Genomic DNA, 22,050 nt, shown 5'->3' on the forward strand with positions numbered 1-22,050 from the left:
AACAAAAACAAAAAAAATAATCATACAACTATAACAAAATGCAATTCAATTTCATTACTTTATTTTACATTTAGCTTTAGTGCTGCGCTTACTACATTTTTTCAGCGATTTTTTTTAGAAACATATCTATGTATGTATTGTATACCTGAACAAGTCATTGTATCTGTACGAATAAAGATACTTATTCAGTGTTTTTTCATTATTTGTTTTCATTTTCTTTCTTTTTACATGATGTTGACTTCCGTTTTATTCCCTGGTTTGGTATCTGAATGCATTACAATGTGATACAACAACAACAACGACTACTACAACAATAATAACACTAACAACGATCATACTTTGATGTAGCAAACTGTAATGTTGCCAATACAACGTATGCACATGGAGAGACATTTAAATTGGATTGTAAAACACAATGTGTTTGTGAGGTAAGTTACAATGAAATATAAAAAAACAATACGAAAAATCATTTCGAAAAATATGGGGTAATAGCGAAAGTAATTTCCTTAGATTTCACAAAAAAAAAATAAACTATTTTGTGGTTTAGTGAAAATACAGTTACCAAAATAGCAAATAAAGTCGTATAACTGTGCACAAAGGAAAAAACATGGTTGTCATGACCATAATTGAACAGCGTCATATTATGATTGGATTTTATAATTACTGCTATATTATTACTATCTAACATTTAATAATATAATCCAACTTAACCATTAATAAATCCCTTGGTAATCACATTAGGGTTTAACGATCATTTTATAATAGTAGCACAACCATAATATGATTATGTCCAACCTCTACCGTAATTTAATGTAAAGAGTGTTAGCTGATATGATCTTGTGCCCAACTATATCTATTGTTATTTCAGCTCCTTATTATAATTCCAGCTGTAAACATGACCATATTATGGTTGTTGCCAGATGTACAGATGAATTATGGCGTATTTCTGATCATGATCAAATATATAAGAAAATCAAAAATTTTGTAGTTTTATACGCAGATACTTAGGCATGCTCAAACTTATCCCATTAATCACTTTAAAAGGTACGGAATAAAATATTTGTTATTTAGTAAAAACAAGTAAGAAAGTATGATCGGTCAAGCCCGACCATATAATACCCCACACTAAGTAAAAGAGAACAAACATTTTTCTTTTAAAATTTCAATAATTTATATTTTTGAGTGATTTTTGGAAGTGGGCCTTATATGGGGGCTATGACCAATTATGGACCGATCACCATGAAATTAGGTCGTGTGATTTATGTCTATATGAAAGTTTACTATGTTGAATTTTATGAGTATACCAACATTTTTAAGCGATTTATGCACGTTAAAGTGATTTTCAAAAGCGGGTCTATATGGGAGCTATGACTAATTATAGACCAATCGTAACAAAATTTGGTGACATGAATTTTATATATATAAAACTTATTTCGAGCGCAATTTGTGGAGATACATTTATAAATTAAACATTTATGACCGATAAAGTCCAATTTCGGACATTTGTATGGGGGCTATGTTTGGTCCTTGGGCCCAAAAAATAATATGTACCAAATTTGATCGAAATATCTTCAAAATTGCTACCTGTACTCTGCGCACAAGGTTTAGATGGACAGCCAGCCAGCCAACCAGACGGACGGACATCGTTTAATCGACTCGGAAAGTGATTCTAAGTCGATCGGTATACTTTAAGGTGGGTGTCAGACTAATATTTTTGGGCGTTACAAACATCTGCACAAACGCATTATACCCTCCCCACTATGGTGGTGTATGGTATAAATATTACCATTTTTGTACTTAGGAAGCGATGATGCATCAAATCTATATAATGGTTAGTTAAGCTTTTTTTTGCTGTTGACCTGTGTAATTGTTTATTGCCCTTTATACATTTTTACTACCAGAGAAAAAATATAGTTTTCTCAGGGTGTTGACAAGTTTTTAAACAATATTATGATCACTGTAATTATATTATACTGTATTTATAACCATAGTATAGTAAAGTTACCATTCGCATGATTGTAGCAATCATGTATAGGTTTATGGCAATAACGTTCATGATGAATCATTATATCATAATATGTTGTATGTTTATGGTAGCCAAATCCAAGAACATCATAATATGGTAAAGTACTGCATTATAAACATGGTTACCAGAAACATATATTTAATTACTACAATCATATATATGATTGCCATAATCACGTTAATGGTAACTTAAACATAATATGTATGATTGTAAAAAAAAACTTGTAAAAATGTTGAAATGTTTATGGTAAACATTTACAACTATATTTTTCTCTGCGTGTATAATCTTACCTTACCCAATAAACAGACCATTCATAGTTTAAACTATAAAAGCAATAACAACAACATACAGGTGTATAGAATACAATACCTAACACACCTAATAGTTTTTGTTATAAAAGTTCTACTTACTTACTACAGCCATACAGTAACATGTACCCGTATAGTGTTACTACATGTGTAAATATGAAAGTATATATCTATTAGGGTGGCACTTATTTTACACTTTTTGGATTTTCAAAGTATTATTTTTAAATTGAGATAATTTTAAAACATATTTAATGATCTATGTCTATAAATGAAGTAAAGAAACTTATTTTAACTTGATTTTATTCAACAATTATGCTCTGTTCGTTTACTTGCTCGTTTATACTATTTTTACTAGATTTAGAAATTTTTTCACCGGGAACTTAGTTTTGATTTTAGGTCCACAGTTTCTTGGGGACATTTTCTAAAAATTTTTCGTAGATTACGTTTTTGCTACACGCTTGTTGACCAAAAAATTGACCCACCCTAATGTGCAACCTCTTAACGTTATCCTATTTTGCACAAATTTTCAGAATTTGGTTTTGTATATCACGGAAAACAATATTGTGAGCATCTAGCATCATCCAAAAAAGTATAAAATAAGCGCCACCCTAGTATTCATATATGCATGTGTTTTATAATGTAGTTTATAGTTGTGTAACAGTAACAGATTTATAAAAAAAATTTAAATTGATTTTTATATGTTTCAGTTACTACTGTAACTACATACTTTTTAACTAACGTTATCAACACTACTCGTATAGATACTTATACATTTAAACATTACCTTCAAGGATTTACACATACATATGTACGAGTATTCATCAGGACTTGCTAGAATGTTTTGTTTAGTTTACCCACCTGTTCTGGTTAGTAATACCTAACCAAAGATCTAGCTAACATTCAAGATCGCCATTTAATAACTAACTATCTAGTTAACTTGCATTGTAGTAAATAATTGTCCTATTAAAAAGATAATCGACTCTACTTTAATTACAAAGAGAGACTGTCTCTTTGTAATCAAAGTAGAGTAGGTAGATGGTCGAAAATATCATACGTATGATTTTTTTCAAAATTTTATTAAAAAAAATAGAGGCCAAACGGTAATTTTACCATTTGATTTGGTTATTTTTTTTCTTTTTTTTCATATTTTATTTATTGTATCTTCACAAAGTAATGTGAACTATCAATAATTTTTTCAAATCTTAAATCTAAATATTAGTTATACCCTACACCACCATAGTGGGGAGGGTATTATGCGTTTGTGCAGATGTTTGTAACGCCCAAAAATATTAGTCTAACACCCACCTTAAAATATACCGATCGACTTAGAATAGCTTTCTGAGTCGATTAAACGATGTCCGTCCGTCCATCCGTCTGGTTGGCTGATTGGCTGGCTGTCCATGTAAACCTTGTGCGCAGAGTACACGTCGCAATTTTGAAGATATTTCGATCAATTTTGGTACATATTATTTTTTCGGCCCAAGGACCAAGCCTATTGAAACTGGTATTATATGGTCGGGCTTGACCTACCATACTTTCTTACTTGTTTTTATTTACGTCCCACCACAGTTGGACGAAAAATTATGTTTAATTTATAGATCCTGTCATCAGCGCAGGTCTGTTGGATTCCTTCTTTGGTTAATGTTCTAATGTCGCGTTCTTGTGCTTAACTAACTCATTATTTGTTATCAGTACTCTACTTTCGTTGTAAAAAAATTACAAAAAGTTACTGCATGAAATGATCACACTAAACATTTACTTTGGATTTTCAAAAAGAGTCGCGTTCGCTACTGAATTGAATTTGGTTTTAAAAACAAATTGTTTATTATTTCAATATACATACATCATTATGTAGTTGGTAAAACATGTGCTGAAAGAAGGTAGACAAGTAACAATGCTGTAGTTGAGAAAAATTAACAGATATCCACTAAAGTTTAATGAATATTGCTATACAGCTAGCTGCCGAAAAAAGAAGGAAAATATCGTAGAAGGTTTAACAAGTTGAGCGATAGAAAGATGCGATAGGGAAAAGTGATAAAGAAGGTAGAAAATATATTACCAGTGGACTTAGTTGAAGAGTTAGTGAACCACAATCTGAAGAGAATGACAAACTCATAAAAAATAAATACGAAGCATTTTGGTAGTTAATGTAATTTGTTGACATTAGTTGAACTAACCCTTATTACGAAAGTGCCAGGAAAATAAATATGTCGCGTGCTAAACATATTTAAGGTTGTGGAAAGCTTACAAATAATTCAACTTGACAACCAACAACAGAAAGTCACATTAATCTATTTCAGTTAAAAAATTATGCAAATATTTTTCATCGTCCTAGATGAATTTAAAAACGAGTTCTATTTTTAGTCACGTTCTTGATCTCAAGTTTATTGCTAATATATTTGAAAAAATCAAAACGACAAAACTATCTTTTTCACTGAACATTTTTTTTTCACTTTTGCATCTTTCTAGATGAAGTCGAAAATGAGTTCTATTTTTAGTCACGTTCTTGATCCAAAGTTTATTGCTAATAGGTATATTGGAAAAATCAAAACGACAAAACTACTTTTTACTACTTTTTGCACTGAACATTATTTTTTTCACTTTTGGATAAAGTCGAAAATTAGTTCTTTTTTTAGTCACGTTCTTAATCTAAAGTTTATTGCTAATATATTGGACAAATCAAAACGATTGAACTTTATTTTTTAATTTTTTTAGATAAAGTCGGAAACGAGTTCTATTATTAGTCACGTTCTTGATCCAAAGTTTATTGCTAATATATTTGAAAAATCAAAGCGGCAAAACTTTTTTTTCACTGAACATAATTTTTCCCAATTTTGCATCCTTCTAGATGAAGTCGAAAACGATTTCTACTTTTAGTCACGTTCTTGATTCTAAGTCTATTGATAATATATTTGAAAAATCAGAACGACAAAACTATCTTTTCCATTGAACATTTTTTTTTACTTTTGCATCCTTCTAGATGAATTCGAAAACGATTTCTATTATTAGTCACGTTCTTGATCCAATGTTAATTGCTAATATTGGAAAAATCAAAACGATTGAACATTAATTTTATCATTTTTGAATTTTTTTAGATAAAGTCAAAAACGATTTCTACTTTTAGTCACGTTCTGGATTCTAAGTTTATTGATAATAATTGGAAAAATCAAAACGACAAAACTATTTTTTGCACTGAACATAATTTTTCCCAATTGCATCCTTTGGATTTTAGTTTTAGTCACGTTCTTGATCCAAATATATAATATATTGGAAAAATCAAGACGACACTGAACATTATTTTTTTCATCCTTCTAGCTAAAGTCGAAATTTCAATTTTTCTTGATCCCAAATTTCTATTTTTATATAAAAAAATTAAAATCCAAGAAACCGTTAAGATTTCTTAATATTTTGCACATAAATAAAGTACAAATGTCGCGTTCTTGAACATGAAGATGACAATATACATTTGTATCCAAATCAGTTTTCGTCTTTCGAACTACCTGGTATTATTTTGTTATTATGTATGAGTGTATGTAAGAGTACAGTGTGTGTGTATATGTAGATTTGTTTTATTTTGTTACTTTATATTCCATTTCTATGCCCTCTATGTATGTTTTTTTTTATTTCACTTTCCATCACAGATTAGGACATTTTAACAACATTTCAATTAAGATTAATGGGTTTTTATTAAATAAAACCCTTTTTCTCATTTCGTTAGGTTTTCCTTCTCTTTTCTATTTTGGTTTGCTTTCAACTGGAAATGGCCATTTAGTACAGGGCGTTTTTATCAAAGAATTTAAAAAGTAAATAAAAAAATTTGTATTAATGGCTTAACAATGTTTTGCGTTTTCGGAAAAAAATTAAAAAAAGAATTGTATATTTTATTAATGTCTGGGGATTATTGTAGACACGCATAGATTTTAAGGAAATCCACAATTTGTTTAAAGCAAATTATAGCTGTTATTTCAGGGCTAATTGTTGTATGTTATTCATTTAAATTAATTAATATTTATATTGTTTTCTTTTCTTAAGAATGCCTTTAATTCTTTTCTATATTTTATATTTTAATAAAGTCAAATATTTTCTTCTGTTTTACTTTATTACTTTTGTTTTTTTTTTGTATAAAAGAATTGCATATTTAATAACTTGCTGGGTTTAAAACAGAAGCAGAAACAAAAGTTTTATCTGCAAGTTATTCTTTTAATATTTATAACTTCATTCAAGGAGTTTACACATAAAACAAAAGCTTATTTTCTCATATTAAAGAAAAAGAAATAGAAGCCAAACAGCCTGGATTTAATAGCGAAGTCTTAAAGTTTTAATGTGTTTCCGCCAGCTAAGAAAGTTGGCTACATAAAAATACAATAGATAAAACGACTTAGTGCACTTGCACATATGCATACATGAATGGATGTAGTATGTGGCAGAAGTATTAAAAAAAATATATAAATATGAATATTTAAAAGCAGTAAAATATTGGGCTCTACAAACTTTTAACAGCACTATGGGCCTCCGAAGTAAGTGTTAAATCCTCAACTGTTAAACATACATTTTCACAAAAAACGACAAATTGTGTCGCGTTCGCCATATTTTTTTCTAACACAGAAAAAGCTAAATTTTATTTTGGAAATGTGTTTGTCATTCTATTTAATGATCAAATGGGAGAAATTAAGTTACTATCATAGATACATTTAACTTTTCAATCGTTTTTTGCCCATCACTTTAAACATTTTTGAAATGATGTTACGTTATTTTTCATTTTAGTTAAAGCTATTTAACTCTGATTGTTTTTCCATATATTTTTTATAAATCAAATCATTCATAAGAGATTCTTAACAATAAAATGCTCCATTATTGGAATTACAAACCAACTATATTTCATGCAGTTTTTCCAGTCAAATAAATAAATAAAATAATAATAAATATGCAAAATAACACAACTGAGGTGTTTTTCCACACTAAACCACCAAACGAGTGGCAAACAAACAAACAAAAAAAAATTCACTACATCATGCTTAAAAAAGACTTTGTGTTACACAGAATTTATGATCCTCAATTTAAGTTTAACAGAAAAAAAAAGTTTGCTCTCCCACAAACAAACAGACATACATTTTAAATAATCCTTCATTCTACTTGTAATATAATCCTGTTCACCAAAATGTTTTAAGCCATCAGGAAAAAAAGAACAAAAAATGTAAAGCAAAAAGCTGACTACAAATAGCGAAACGCAATCATACATTTTATAATAAAGGATAGAAGAGGAAAAATATATATTTTTTTTTACATGTAGGTTGGAGTGAGAAAGATATTTAAAATATGGATATTGCTGCACTAACAAAGCAATTTTCTTTTCTATTTATCTATATAGTTGCTTTTTGTATTAAAAAGAAGAATTTGTTTATAAACAAGTAAGAGAGCTATATTCGAATCGTATATACCCTTCACCAAATTATATTTTAAAATACAAATTTTAAATATTTTTGTTTTTGAAAATTTAAAAAAAAAAAAATTTTTTATTTAAAAAAATTTAATATTTTTGTCTTTGAAAATTAACTTTTTTTACGAATTTGTTCATTTTTTAATTTAAATTTTTTTTTTTATGTTTCCCAAAAAAATTTTTTGTAGGTCCAAATTACTATAGCCTTGCAATGGACTTTGAAATATCTATCAGACAATATGGATATCTGTCTATATTAATGACTTAGTAATCCAGATATATGTAAATCAAAAATAGGCCAAAAATCGAGGTTGTTCCGATTTTAAATTGCAACCGAACCATTTTAAATATTTTTGCCTTTGAAATCAAAAAAATAATTTTAAAAGGTTTTTCAAAATGTTTAACCCTTAATATCCCACTGGTACCGCCAGGAACCAACAAAAAAAAAATTAAAATTTTGTTCAACGATTTATGTCTAAACTTCCCACTGAGACTTTAAGGATATTTCTTGATACGAGCGCCACAGTTTGCGCCGATTGCCACTTGAAACCGACTTTATTTGACTGACGTATGTTCAGTAAGGTGTCGGAACCTCGAAAAAAACAACTTTTGCGAAATTGCGTACTTTCAGAAAAATAATTTGGTGTTAAATACGTAAAAATCGTGAGGAAAATTAACCGAATTTGGGTGCATCTGCGAAAGTTGTGGTGCGATTGCCTCGCTGTGTTCCTCGATTCATAAATCACTCCATAATTACTACACATCGATTCCCTTGATGATATATTTGCTACACAAGGCATCTATTCGCTTGAAACAGATCGCTGCCCACGACTTCCATTATGAAAATTACCACAGAAATTCGCCAATAGAGGTGATTGCGAAGAATACGTGGGAATGTTTCATGAAATGAAACAATAAGATTGTAAATATGGCATAAACAATGGTTGGAATGAAGCCATATATTTTGGCCGATAGTCAAACGCCTGAGAATGCATCAACCATTGAGCGATATAATAAAAAGAAAAAGGTAATGCATTCCATGTCCAAACATACTTCAGGAACATAACAAATACATGGGAGGTGTTGACCTTTTAGATTCGTTACTCGGCCGTAGTCATATCCGCATAAAGTCACAACGAAAGGTCTCGAAGTCGCCCAATGTCTGCTCCGATGCCGCCGCGTGACATTCGCCTTGATAAAATTGGCCATTTATCAGAATATGTCAAGGAAGGGTAACGATGCAAAAATCCGAAATGTACATCCCGAACAAAAGTTCGATGCCAAAAATATGATAAACATTTGTGTTTTTCGACGTTTTGATGAGTTTCACAAAAACTAAATCTTAATGTTATTAATTCTTTATTGTTTTTGTAACTTTTTTGAATTACCTGAATAAAAAATGTTGATTTTTGTTAAAAAAAAATTTCTCTGATAGAAATTATACCTTTAAAATTTGTTATCTCCGGGTGCCTAGGGGTTCCGCAAAGAACAAACCAGGTTTTTCTTACTTAGCTCAGGTAAAAAACACCTATGAACAAAGTCATAGAACAAAAGTTGTTCAAAAACGCGAATTTTTTTCAGCTCAAAAAAAAATCAGGCTTTTAAGGCTAAAAAAATGTTTTTTAAAATTAAAAAAAAAAAAAATTTTGTCGAAATTGATTTTTTAATTTTATTTTTTTTTTAAATTTATTAGTGAAAAAAATTTATCACAAAAAAAAATTTTTTGTTAAAAATAAATTTGGGTTAAAAAATATTTTTCCCGATTTTGACACATTGTAGGTCCAAATTACTATAGCCAATCGTTGCAACGGAAATATCTATCATTAGATATCCATATTGTATATATTAATGACTTAGTAATACTGATATAGATCGAAAATAGGCCAAAAATCAAGGTTGTCCCGTATTTTGCTTATATCTTAGTTATTTGTGGGCCGATTTTCTCGATTTTAAATAGCAACCGAGCCGGGAGAATTCCCGATATAATGATGTATTAATCATGTTCGTAAGTTATTTGAAGGTTACGGTAAGTTGATTTCAACAGACGGACAGACGGACATGGTTATATCGACTTCGCTATCTATAACGATCCCGAGTTTATACTTTGTGGGGTCGCAAGTGAAAAATGTAGAAACTACAAATGGAATGACAATCTTATATATACCCTTGCTACTCATGGTGAAGGGTATAAAAACACAAAATAATATTTATTTAAGATGAAAATAAAACACAGTACTCGAGAGTTGGCAAATAAAATATGAATGGAAATGTATTTGGGAATTGTGAATGTATAGAGGAGGTTCGGTAAATAGCACAAATTTGTGACAAAAAACTAAATTCCGTTCCGAAATCGCACAATTTCAAAACGGTCCCCACACTAACCCTTAATACATATAACTAAAATTTTACTTTCATTAAACCCTTTAACTTGTACTATTTTGCTGCCCTCCACTGTTTAACAGCCAAGTGTTTTTCTATGAATTTATAATCTGAATAGACAGACTAACAACTTCTGAGCACAACACAAAACTACAATTCCTCTGGAAATAATGCGAGAGTAACTACACCAACCTGCTCAAGGCAGCATCACTTGAATGTACAACATTGTACAACTAAGAATATCTCTACCACTTGTTATTACTGTTATTGTGGTTGGCTTAAGAAAGCTCAAGTTGCAAAAAAAATTTTGAGAAAAAAAAAGGACTAAAATATTTCCACTTTACAAAACCATTTCTGAAAAGTCATGACTTTATACAGTTTTTTTGTTTTGTTTTGGCAAATTTTTGGGTTACCAACAATAATTTTCTTATTGTGGTTATAGTTATTTGCTGTACGACATTTGTTTTTAAAATGCTATTTCAAAAATTTAAGAAATTTAACATTCATATTTGTTCACATTCTTGTTCACATTAACTTTTATGTATATTTCTCTTCTTCTAATTTTTCTAATTTCTAGAATGGACGTCATGCCTGCTCTTCGTTGTGTCCGAAAGAACAACTTCCGGCACCGGAGGATACAATATCATGCCGAAGCCCACGTTTGGTAGAAGTGCCGGGTCACTGTTGCAAAATGTGGTTGTGTGAGAATCCAACAGCTGATGGTAAGTACATTTATAAAATGAGCAAAGCAAGTTTCAACATACACAAATAAACAACTGAGAAAGGATATATAGAATCCCACACAAACACAGAGACTCAAACATAAATAAGCTTTAAGGAAACTCGTGTGTATTTAAAATACATACACGTGCAAAAGCAACTATATTAGAACGGCTCATGGAAAAATATCAAACACTAAAATAGGAAATTTACAAAATGTCTTAAAATTAAATTAATTTAATGACTAAAATTAGATTATTTTCCAGCAGAAAAATTGTGATATTTGCTCAAAATTTACTGTCTTTACCTTACTTGTAAAAATACTTCAAAATGTTACAAATCATGAGTTATGAAAACAAGTAAGAGTGCTGGCTATATTTGTCTGTACTGAATCTTGTACACCCTTCACCAAAGTATAAGATGTATAATAAAGTTTGGTGAAAAAAAATGTTGTTGATAAAATTGATTGGGTCGATTTTCTCGATTTTCAATAACAATTTAAATTGGACTATAGCGAATATATTGATTAATTACTTGTGAGAAAGTTGATTTCAATGTGATCATAGTGGAAATAGAACATTCCAGTTTTTTCGTTAGATAATTCATGAAACTACTAGAAGATAGCACTGTGTATATAAATAGTAACAGCAAGTTGCTAAAAAATTTACATTTAACATTAGCTTGACATTGAAAATCAGCCAGTAGTTTGTTGAACTACTGACTATACCTATTGACTGCACAGCATAATAAAACTTTTGCCTTTAACGTATTTCTACTGACGCACAGTGCGACAGAATCAAAATTTTTTGGATATAAATCTGGCATTTCTAAACGGCTAGTCCGATCTGGATAGAATTTGACGTGGGAGTAGTAGAGTAGATGGTGTATTCGAGTTTAAGTTATTAAAATGGGTCTTACAAATGCACCACAAGCGGCGCTATGGGTACCATCGACATGCAACATTTTTAAACACATGCCATTTTTTGTTTCCCATCCGATTTCAAAGATTCATATTTCTCTCTTATAGTTTCCAAATTATAGGCATTTGAAAATTGAAATTTAAAAAGTTTGCAATACCTTGGTCCGCTTTTTTAAAAATATAGGGAGTATTTTTTAACGAATAAACTCGAAGTTTTTTGTTAGTTAGACAACTAAATTATCAATAACATACAAAAGATTTCAGAGGAATATCAATTATGGATCCAAAAATAAACTATTTTCAAATTAAAACAAGTAAGAAAGTATGGTCGGTCAAGCCCGACCATATAATACCCTACACTAAGTAAAAGAGCAAAAACATTTTTCTTTTAAAATTTCAATAATTTATATTCGTGAGTGATTTTCGGAAGTGGGCCTTATATGGGGGCTATGACCAATTATGGACCGATCACCATGAAATTAGGTGGTATGATTTATGTCTACATGAAAGTTAACTATGTGGAATTTTGTGAGTATACAAACATCAGCCAGCCAGCCAGCCAGCCAGACGGACGGACATCGTTTAATCGACTCAGAAAGTGATTCTAAGTCGATCGGTATACTTTAAGGTTGGTGTTAGACTAATATTTTTGGGCGTTACAAACATCTGCATAAACGCATAATACCCTCCCCACTATGGTGGTGTAGGGTATAATTAAACATTTATGGATAAAGTCCAATTTCGGAAGGACATTTGTATGGGGGCTAGGTGAAATAATGGACCGATTTCAGCCAGTTTCAATAGGCTTGGTCCTTGGACCGAAAAAATTGTACGTGCCAAATTTTATCGAAATATCTTCAAAAGTGCGACCTGTACTCTGCGCACAAGGTTTACATGGACAGCCAACAAGCCAGCCAGCCAGACGGACGGACGGACGGACATCGTTTAATCGACTCAGATTCTAAGTCGATCGGTATACTTTATGGTGGTTGTTAGACTAATATTTTTGGGCGTTACAAACATCTGCACAAACGCATAATACCCTCCCCACTATGGTGGTGTAGGGTATAATTATGTTTTTTGGACGAAAAGGTGACTCTTTTTTATTAAAAAAAAAAACTTTCTTTACGATCATATAACAGTTTTATGTTCTTCTGTAAGCTATCTTTACGGAGAACATTTTGATATAAACATCATGTCCTATTTTTCGAATATGTCAAAATTTCCACATTGGGTCACATCTTCTAAAATCCCAAAGCCGGGTTTAGAAAACTGAAAACAGCTTTGGAAACCTTGATGTGTTCCCTATTTATCCCCAAAGTATTTTCCCAGCCCCGAAGGAAATATGGACCCTAAGGGCAAAATTGTAAAAAAATACCATATTTGGGATTTTCGCTCCAATTTATAGTAATTACGGAATTCCCTTTGACCTTTTCACATGTTTTTCTACATTTTACACGAATGACAAGTATAAACAACGCTGAAAATTTCATTGAGTTTTATTTATTAGTTTATAAAACCAAAATTTGTATTAAAATTTTAATTGGATTGCAAATATTAGGAACAATTTGATCCACATTTATTCCGAACTAATTTTGTTTTGTTTAGATAAGCTAATTTTTGGTCTTGCAAAAAAAATGTTTAAGTCAATATCTCAATTAGATTAAAAAATATGCCACTTTAAAACTTAGTTCTTCAAAAATATTGCACTTTTTCATATTTTCAAAAATTGTTGTGGTCATCAAAATAATTATTTTTTGTGGAATGAGTTCATCGATATTACTCCAATCTCTTTCTGACAAGCCATTTTCTCAGATTTGGAAAAATGAAATAATTACTCGGGACTAAAAAGCTTTCTCATAATTGAAACCACAAAGCCATGTAAGAGCCCATGGCTTCCACAATATCTCGCGCTTTTAATCTCCCAACCTCAAACATCATTTCGTGAATTTTTGCAAAATGTTTCCATAAAGTATTTTATAATGAATCCGAGCTGGTCTAATATTCATACTGAACAAAATGTTATTGCATGAAACCGTTAACATGTTGCCTATATATGTCTGTATGGATAACAATAATTATGCCAGTGTGTTGGTTATTTTATATTGCATACGTGTAGGGATAATAAAAACGAGGTTGCTTTGTAATTTCCGGTTGTACTATTAAAGAAAATAAAAGAAATCTGCAGATATTGCATGTATTTCTAAAGCAAATTATGAGATTTCTTAATCTTTATTGTTTATGCCAACATATTTAGATGAGTTAAATAAAATTGCACAACAAGATGACTGTGGTAACATCTTATTGAAATATCTTAATATAAAAAAGGATATCATCCTGAATGTTCTAAAATTTTTATGAGAAAATTATGAAATAAAACGAACAGAAATATAGAAAAAATAGCATAAAACGCAGTCACTAATCATAAAATTTAAAGATGTGTCATGGCAAAGCAATGTTGGGTTAAAAAATGTATGTATTTGAACATTTTAGTGTCAGTAAACATTCTTATGTAAATTGTAATATTAAGAAATAGAAAACTAGGATGTACTTGTTTATTACTTTACATCTATTCTGTAACAAATTTGGAAATTATGTTGATTTTTAGTTTCAAGTAAATTAAAATTTGTAGACATCCTTTATTAACTTAAATTTAAAAAAATAAATTCCCAACATTTTTATAAGGATATCAACTTAATTACTAATCGCTGCTCTCGCCAATACTTTATAGCAACTCTATAGCAACAAATTCTATTAAATACAATTAAATTTTAAACTTTTTAAATCCTCAGCACATATTTATATACCTAGGGTCAAACTTCTTTAAACAAAAAATTAATATATAAATCCCTTCTTAAAATTCTCTTAATTATTTCGCAACAATTAATCATAAATATTTTCACTTTCTTTTTTATTATACATCATTTGCAGTTTATGCCACCTGTCACAATTCATCAACCAGCCCGTGGACACCGTGCAGTCGAATGTGCGGCCTTGGCATATCAACGCGTTTTACCACAACAACAGCAGGTTGTAATCAATTAAGCAATTTGCGATTATGTGAAAATCGCAAATGCGATACCCAACAACAACAGCAACAAGACAATACAGATAAACGGCGAGAAGATGTGAGAAACGCTGATCAACAACAGGAAAAGAAAACTAAAGAAAAGCAAAATTATTTAATGAATACAAAACAGCTGAAGCATAAATTAAAAAGACAGCAAAGACGACATCATGACATCAAACACCAGCAAGAGCAGCAGCAGCAAATGCAACAGGAGCAGCCGGAACATGAACATAGAATAAGAGTAAGTTAAAGTAGATGATGATGATGGAACATTAATTACTCTTTGTTATCTTTTTAAAAATCATAATAAATAATGAATTCAAATTGTTAATTTATGTCTTACTCGTAAATATTTATTTTGTGTGGTTTTATTGCTTTTTTCTACTTTTGGAACAGAAGGGACATGAATGCCGCAGCATACAGCGTTTGGGACCAGCGCGTATACGTTTGGGAGAGTGTGTTTCAAAGAAACTGTACCGTCCGAAAATCTGTGGACGATGTCATCAAAATACAAAATGTTGTGTGCCTTCAGTATCAACCACTATACAGGTGGGTTAATGAGTATTTTTTTTATGATATGTTTGTCAGCATGTCTCTGACTAAGACTTTCAGAGTAAGACTCTCAGATTCTTATACTAAGACTCTCAGGGTCTTATATTAAGACTCTCAGAGTCTTATATTAAGACTCTCAGAGTCTTATATTAAGACTCTCAGAGTCTTATACTAAGACTCTCAGAGTCTTATATTAAGACTCTCAGAGTCTTATACTAAGACTCTCTGAGTCTTATACTAAGACTCTCTGAGTCTTATACTAAGACTCTCTGAGTCTTATACTAAGACTCTCTGAGTCTTATACTAAGACTCTCTGAGTCTTATACTAAGACTCTCTGAGTCTTATACTAAGACTCTCTGAGTCTTATACTAAGACTCTCTGAGTCTTATACTAAGACTCTCTGAGTCTTATACTAAGACTGTCTGAGTCTTATACTAAGACTCTCTGAGTCTTATACTAAGACTCTCTGAGTCTTATACTAAGACTCTCTGAGTCTTATACTAAGACTCTCTGAGTCTTATACTAAGACTCTCTTAGTCTTATACTAAGACTCTCTTAGTCTTATACTAAGACTCTCTTAGTCTTATACTAAGACTCTCTTAGTCTTATACTAAGACTTTCTTAGTCTTATACTAAGACTTTCTTAGTCTTATACTGAGACTTTCTTAGTCTTATACTAAGACTTTCTTAGTCTTATACTAAGACTTTCTTAGTCTTATACTAAGACTTTCTTAGTCTTAGACTAAGACTTTAGTCTTATACTAAGAATTTCTTAGTCTTATACTAAGACTTTCTTAGTCTTATACTAAGACTTTCTTAGTCTTACACTAAGACTTTCTTAGTCTTACACTAAGACTTTCTTAGTCTTATACTAAGACTTTCTTAGTCTTATACTAAGACTTTCTTAGTCTTATACTAAGACTTTCTTAGTCTTATACTAAGACTTTCTTAGTCTTATACTAAGACTTTCTTAGTCTTATACTAAGACTTTCTTAGTCTTATACTAAGACTTTCTTAGTCTTATACTAAGACTTTCTTAGTCTTATACTAAGACTTTCTTAGTCTTATACTAAGACTTTCTTAGTCTTATACTAAGACTTTCTTAGTCTTATACTAAGACTTTCTTAGTCTTATACTAAGACTTTCTTAGTCTTATACTAAGACTTTCTTAGTCTTATACTAAGACTTTCTTATTCTTAGTCTTTTACTAAGACTTTCTTAGTCTTATACTAAGACTTTCTTAGTCTTATACTAAGACTTTCTTAGTCTTATACTAAGACTTTCTTAGTCTTATACTGAGACTTTCTTAGTCTTATACTAAGACTTTCTTAGTCTTATACTGAGACTTTCTTAGTCTTATACTAAGACTTTCTTAGTCTTATACTAAGACTTTCTTAGTCTTAGACTAAGACTTTAGTCTTATACTAAGACTTTCTTAAGGTACGGTCACACACAGCTAATATTTGACGTTTATCGTCAAATATTTCATTGCCTGAATCTGACCACAAATAAAATTTAGAGCAAACAACAAAACAGATGATTTTAGTCAAACAAAATTATTTGTCGGCAAACAAAATATTTTCTTAATGTGAACAAAGTGTGACCACTAGCTACATAAATACCTAAAAAATATATAATTTGATCTTGCAAATATTTTTAAGGTTAAAGCACTTATTTCGAATTGTAAAGTAATCATATTATTAGAGATTTATTGAATTTTGTTATCATATATTGAATTTAATTTTTCACTTTTTGTTTGACCAAACTGCTGCGAAAAAGAATCAGTAAATATATTTGCCGTGTGGTCACACTATATCAAACACTTTCATAAAATAATTGTTTGATCAAATAGAAAAAACAGAAAATTATTTGCTCAACATGGCGGAAAAATAGGAGCAGATTATTTAAATATTTTTCGTACTAAATTAAAGACACAAATTCACTATTTTTTTTTTAAACATAAATACATATTCAATGTTTCATGAATATTTGTTATTTAAATTATTTTCACTAAATAATTGCATCAATAAATGAAGTCTTCTTCTTCACATAAAAGTCATTCACCATAGGATGACATACTGGGAGAAAAACTAATTGAAGACATGAAGTCTATGTTGCGATTTTTACAATTTTATGCGATTTATATTTTTGTACGTTTAACATAGTCTGATGTTTGATTATTTTTTATTTATACACGGAGTTTGTCTATTTTCAAAATTTAAAATTGCTCATATGTACATATGGAATATTAACTGAAATTTTATACAGATTGAATTTAAAATCAAAGAAAATTTTTTATACATACATAAATAGTATGAATTGATTGTAATTAAAAAATAATTCTTAAACAGTATGATCTGTTTAATTTTTTTTTACTACAGAAGAAGAGTTGTCTAATAGCATTTTTCACTTTTCTGATTTTAGTATCATAAAAAAATTTTTATTATAAATTTTTAGATAATGCGATTGAATTGGAATTAATTAAAAATTTATGTAAAAAAGGTAAACATTTCCATAAAATTTAACAATATTTGTGAACATGTTCTTATTCTGAATGAAAAAAGTTTGGAAAAAGTCGTGTTCGATTAATAATATGTATTAAAAAACCAATAAGCATTTTTACTGGAATTCAAGTTGATAGCAAGTGTAATTCAAGCCTTGAGTTATAGTCAAGCAATTGAATTACAGTTGTATTACACTTTATTTCAATAGCATTCTCCAGTAAAAAGGAAACATAAATTCAAGCCATATGTTTTTTGTTTGAAAAATATTTAATATTTCAAATATTTTTCAAGTATAAAATATGATTACATTTCCATTCAATTTCAATTATGAATTGTGATAGTAATATAATTTAATAAATAAACATTTAATAATTATATTATTAAATTGTTCAAGCTTGTGTTCTTTTCGCGATTTGTTTTCATTATTTAGCGATTTTTAATTTAAGATATAGCAACACTACTTTTGCGATAACACATGATACAACAGCTGTTATTTGACGCTGTTTGATCTTGCAAATGAATTGCAAGATCAAATAAAAAAATACCCAAAATGCAGGAAAATATTTGCTGTTTAGTGGTCACACATTGGTCACATTACAAGAATGTTTTCATATTGGCAAATAAATTTGTTTGACCAAATTCAGCTGTTTTCTTGTTTGCAGTGCAAAAATATTTTGTGTTCAAACTAGAAACATAAAATATTTGACGCTTAAATAAAAGTACTGAAATTTCATAACTCTTTCAAATGTAAAGCAAAATCTGGTAATATTTTACTTTCTAGAAATGTCTTTTTTATTGATGAAAGAAATTAAAGTTGTTTTGCAGCTTTATTTAATAATTATTTAGAACAAATATTACCATAAATGTGACCACAAGTCAAATATATTTTCCCCTTTGTGTGTTTGATAGTATTTCGGTGTAGTTTGATTAAACAAATATGGCAAATAAATGTGTACAGTGTGAACACAAAATCAACCCATGAATTATTTGATGTAGTTTTGATCAAACACATGAAACATCTTGTGTCAAATAATTTGCGTAGTCTGACCCTACCTTTAGTCTTAGACGAAGACTAAATTTCTTGGTGGACAAATTTGCAATTGTTTTCTGTTTTTCTTTCCTCATTTAATTCTATTTATTCAAGCACTCAACAATTTAAATTAATATCTCAAATTTTGTGTTTTTACTTTAACATTGTAATCGATCAGGTGGAATTACTTTGTCCTTTAAATGCCATCGATCCAATTAGTTTTGTTCAGCAGCAATTAACTGCTGGACAACAACAGCAACAGGGGCAACTTTATTATCCAAAAACATCAGCATCAATGTCAGCAGACTCAGCGTCAACTTTATCATCATCATCGTCAACAACATTGACATCATTATGGGATACACAGTCGCTGGATGCCATCGATCAGGAATATTTACAGTCGCATCAAATACAAATTGCAAATAAATTTATTGCAGTCGAATGGATTTTAAAATGTGAATGTACAAAAAATGTAAGTATATCCTTATAAATGATGAATACAGGACGTCTTATTTGAAGTGTGTTTGTAGGAAAAAAAAAAGTTACTTACAGCAGATAAAGATATAGAGACTGATAAAAAGTTGTAGCTAAAGTGCAGACAGGAAGGAAATTAAATAAATTTGAAGAGGAAGACATCAATTTCATTGGAAATCATTAAAAGGAAATTTGTTTTTTTTTTCTATCCATGAACTGCTTTTCTTCTTGAGTTGCAAAAAAAAATTATTATAAGAGGTTGTTAAACAAAAGAAAAATAAAAACACAGATTAAATTGCAAGATTCCAAAGAACACTTTTAGAAATTGTTTTGGTATTTATAAGGGATTATAGTAGTGAAGGATTTTTGTGGATAAATGTTAGCATGTAGCTGGTATTTTGAAACAGAACTTTTGAAATAACTATAACCTTATGCTTTCTTTGAAAAAAATAAATAGTGCTTTAAAGTTATCATTATGTGAAGAGATGCTTCTCAACTCAAAATATTTACATTTCTAAGAAAAATGGGCATGGCAGATTTGTTAAATAAACAAATACCCTTCTAGCAAAACTTCTGATGTACAACCTGTAGTTAAAAATATTTTTTTTCGTTCCATTAAACATTTTGTTAGAGCGAGGGTAATATTTTAATAATGTTGCCTTCAAAAATAAAACCTTTTTTCTTTTTAAAATTCCACTTATACAAATATTTTTAATATTCTTATTAAAATGTCACATTATTTTTACGTTCATCCATTATTATATCGAGAGCATATAAATGATATTTTATTGTTTTCTCATTATATTATCGCAGCAATTTGTATGCATTTTTCTAAGCTTCTGGTTTTCTTCTTTTATTTGGAGTTTATTTTTTATTGTCGTATACAATACAATAATAGGATGTCGCACAATAAAAATCCTCATTATTCACGCATTTCACATTCAATATATTTTGGCTTTATGTTTGCCATATACTTAAGGAACCATTGAAATAAAAATAAGTAAATGATTGGGAAACAAAATCAAAAAAAACCTAGTATATTTTGCTTTATTAAAAAAGGCAGCATATTGGGTAATGAGAGTTAGTTGGTGACATTTTAATTTGTTTGGTGGGCTTTGAAATTATACTTTATCAAGAGGATATAACGCTGACAAAGTTCTGAAAATATATTCGATCTGAGAAACTTTCAATGACATTTGCTCTTTAATATTTATGGTTTACATACATATTTATATAATATCAAGAAAATAAAAGAGACCAAACAAAGATGGATTATTGTTCATCGCTTGTTATCAGTACTCCGCTTGATCAGCACTCCACTTAATCAATACTCATAATTGACTAGATTTAGTGGCTGACAAATTTATTTCACATCAAAAAAAAGGAAATTAAAAAAAAAACAAAGTTTTAATATAAAAAGGGGGCAAAACAAATTTTACTTCATTTACCCATCAACCGTGCCTGTTTAAAGTGTTAAACTCCGTCTACACCATGTGTGGAAAACCACTAAAAATTAATACTTCTTATACATTTAATAAAAAATTGTTAACCGATGTTCACAAAGTTTCTTGACATTTCCTGCTTCATCAGTTTAGCATACAAAACGCATTAATTTATTCAAAAATAATTTGATAATAAGAAATTTAAAAAGTTACGTTGCCTTCCCTGGTGTGTTGTTTTTCACACATATGTAATTTCTATGTCTTTGCACAAGGAATAGCATTCTTTGCCGTCAATAATGCTTTTTCTGCTATATAAGTTTATATAAACGTACTCATAACCCATGTGTGGAAAACAACACAAGAGGGTTAACATCGTAATTTTTTTTTCAGGGTGAGATGGAGTTAGAGTTGTTGCAGCACTGTATAAAAAAGAATGCGAAACAATAAATAATAAATGCGAAGCTTTTGTTGAAATAACTTGAACTAATCCGTGACGGTAAAATATGTATGTCACGTACTAAATCATACTAAAAGTTATAAAAAATAAATTATGTTGCAACTCACACTCACACAAAACACAGAGCTACTAAAACAAATGCTAACAAGAAATAGTAACGCTATATTTTTCACTTCAAAGGCGTGCGAATGTCGCGTTCTTGACTACGGAGATGTTATTCTGTCAGCTAATATTTGTTAAGCCATTTAAAATTTACTATAATTCTATTTTCACAAAATTTATGTGACCAGTATTAACACAGATAATTATAAATTTCAACAAAAAATGTCATAGAATATTCAGACTGGTAAAATTTACTTAAAGATGCCTTTTGAAATCACAAATAATCAAATTAGCCTACCAACATTTGTAAACTTAGTTTCCATACTTCAGGTTCAGACAAATGGGTCTTGATGATACTTTTTTATGTTTAGATGCATTATAAATCTAGCAGTATAAGCATTAGCACGTACATTTATTACTGGGTCAAGTAGATATACGGTAAATGGAGCGTAATGGTACTTTAACTTTCTTTTGTAAGTATCGTTTGATTTGTCTAAAAAAATTTACTAAATGACTTAATTGGAACCATCCAATGATACCGTTTTCGTATGATAATAATTTTTGATATTTAAAAACCAACTAATATTTATGCCAAAAATATGATAATTTATCAATGAATTTTGAACGAA

At 29.7% G+C, this 22,050-nt stretch overlaps 1 protein-coding gene across 1 annotated transcript in view; it reads left to right on the forward strand.

Annotated features, from left to right (window-relative positions):
* Window positions 1–22,050, forward strand: part of Ccn — an 89,846-nt gene that overhangs the window by 48,374 nt on the left and 19,422 nt on the right. Inside the window, exons 4-8 of the mRNA XM_065504106.1 lie at window positions 349–428; window positions 10,728–10,872; window positions 14,721–15,100; window positions 15,256–15,408; window positions 19,125–19,418. Coding sequence (XP_065360178.1) covers window positions 349–428; window positions 10,728–10,872; window positions 14,721–15,100; window positions 15,256–15,408; window positions 19,125–19,418 — 1,052 coding nt within the window. The remainder of the gene's footprint in view (window positions 1–348; window positions 429–10,727; window positions 10,873–14,720; window positions 15,101–15,255; window positions 15,409–19,124; window positions 19,419–22,050) is intronic.

The sequence above is a fragment of the Calliphora vicina genome, chromosome 3, assembly GCF_958450345.1.
Source record: "Calliphora vicina chromosome 3, idCalVici1.1, whole genome shotgun sequence".
NCBI lineage: Eukaryota > Metazoa > Arthropoda > Insecta > Diptera > Calliphoridae > Calliphora > Calliphora vicina.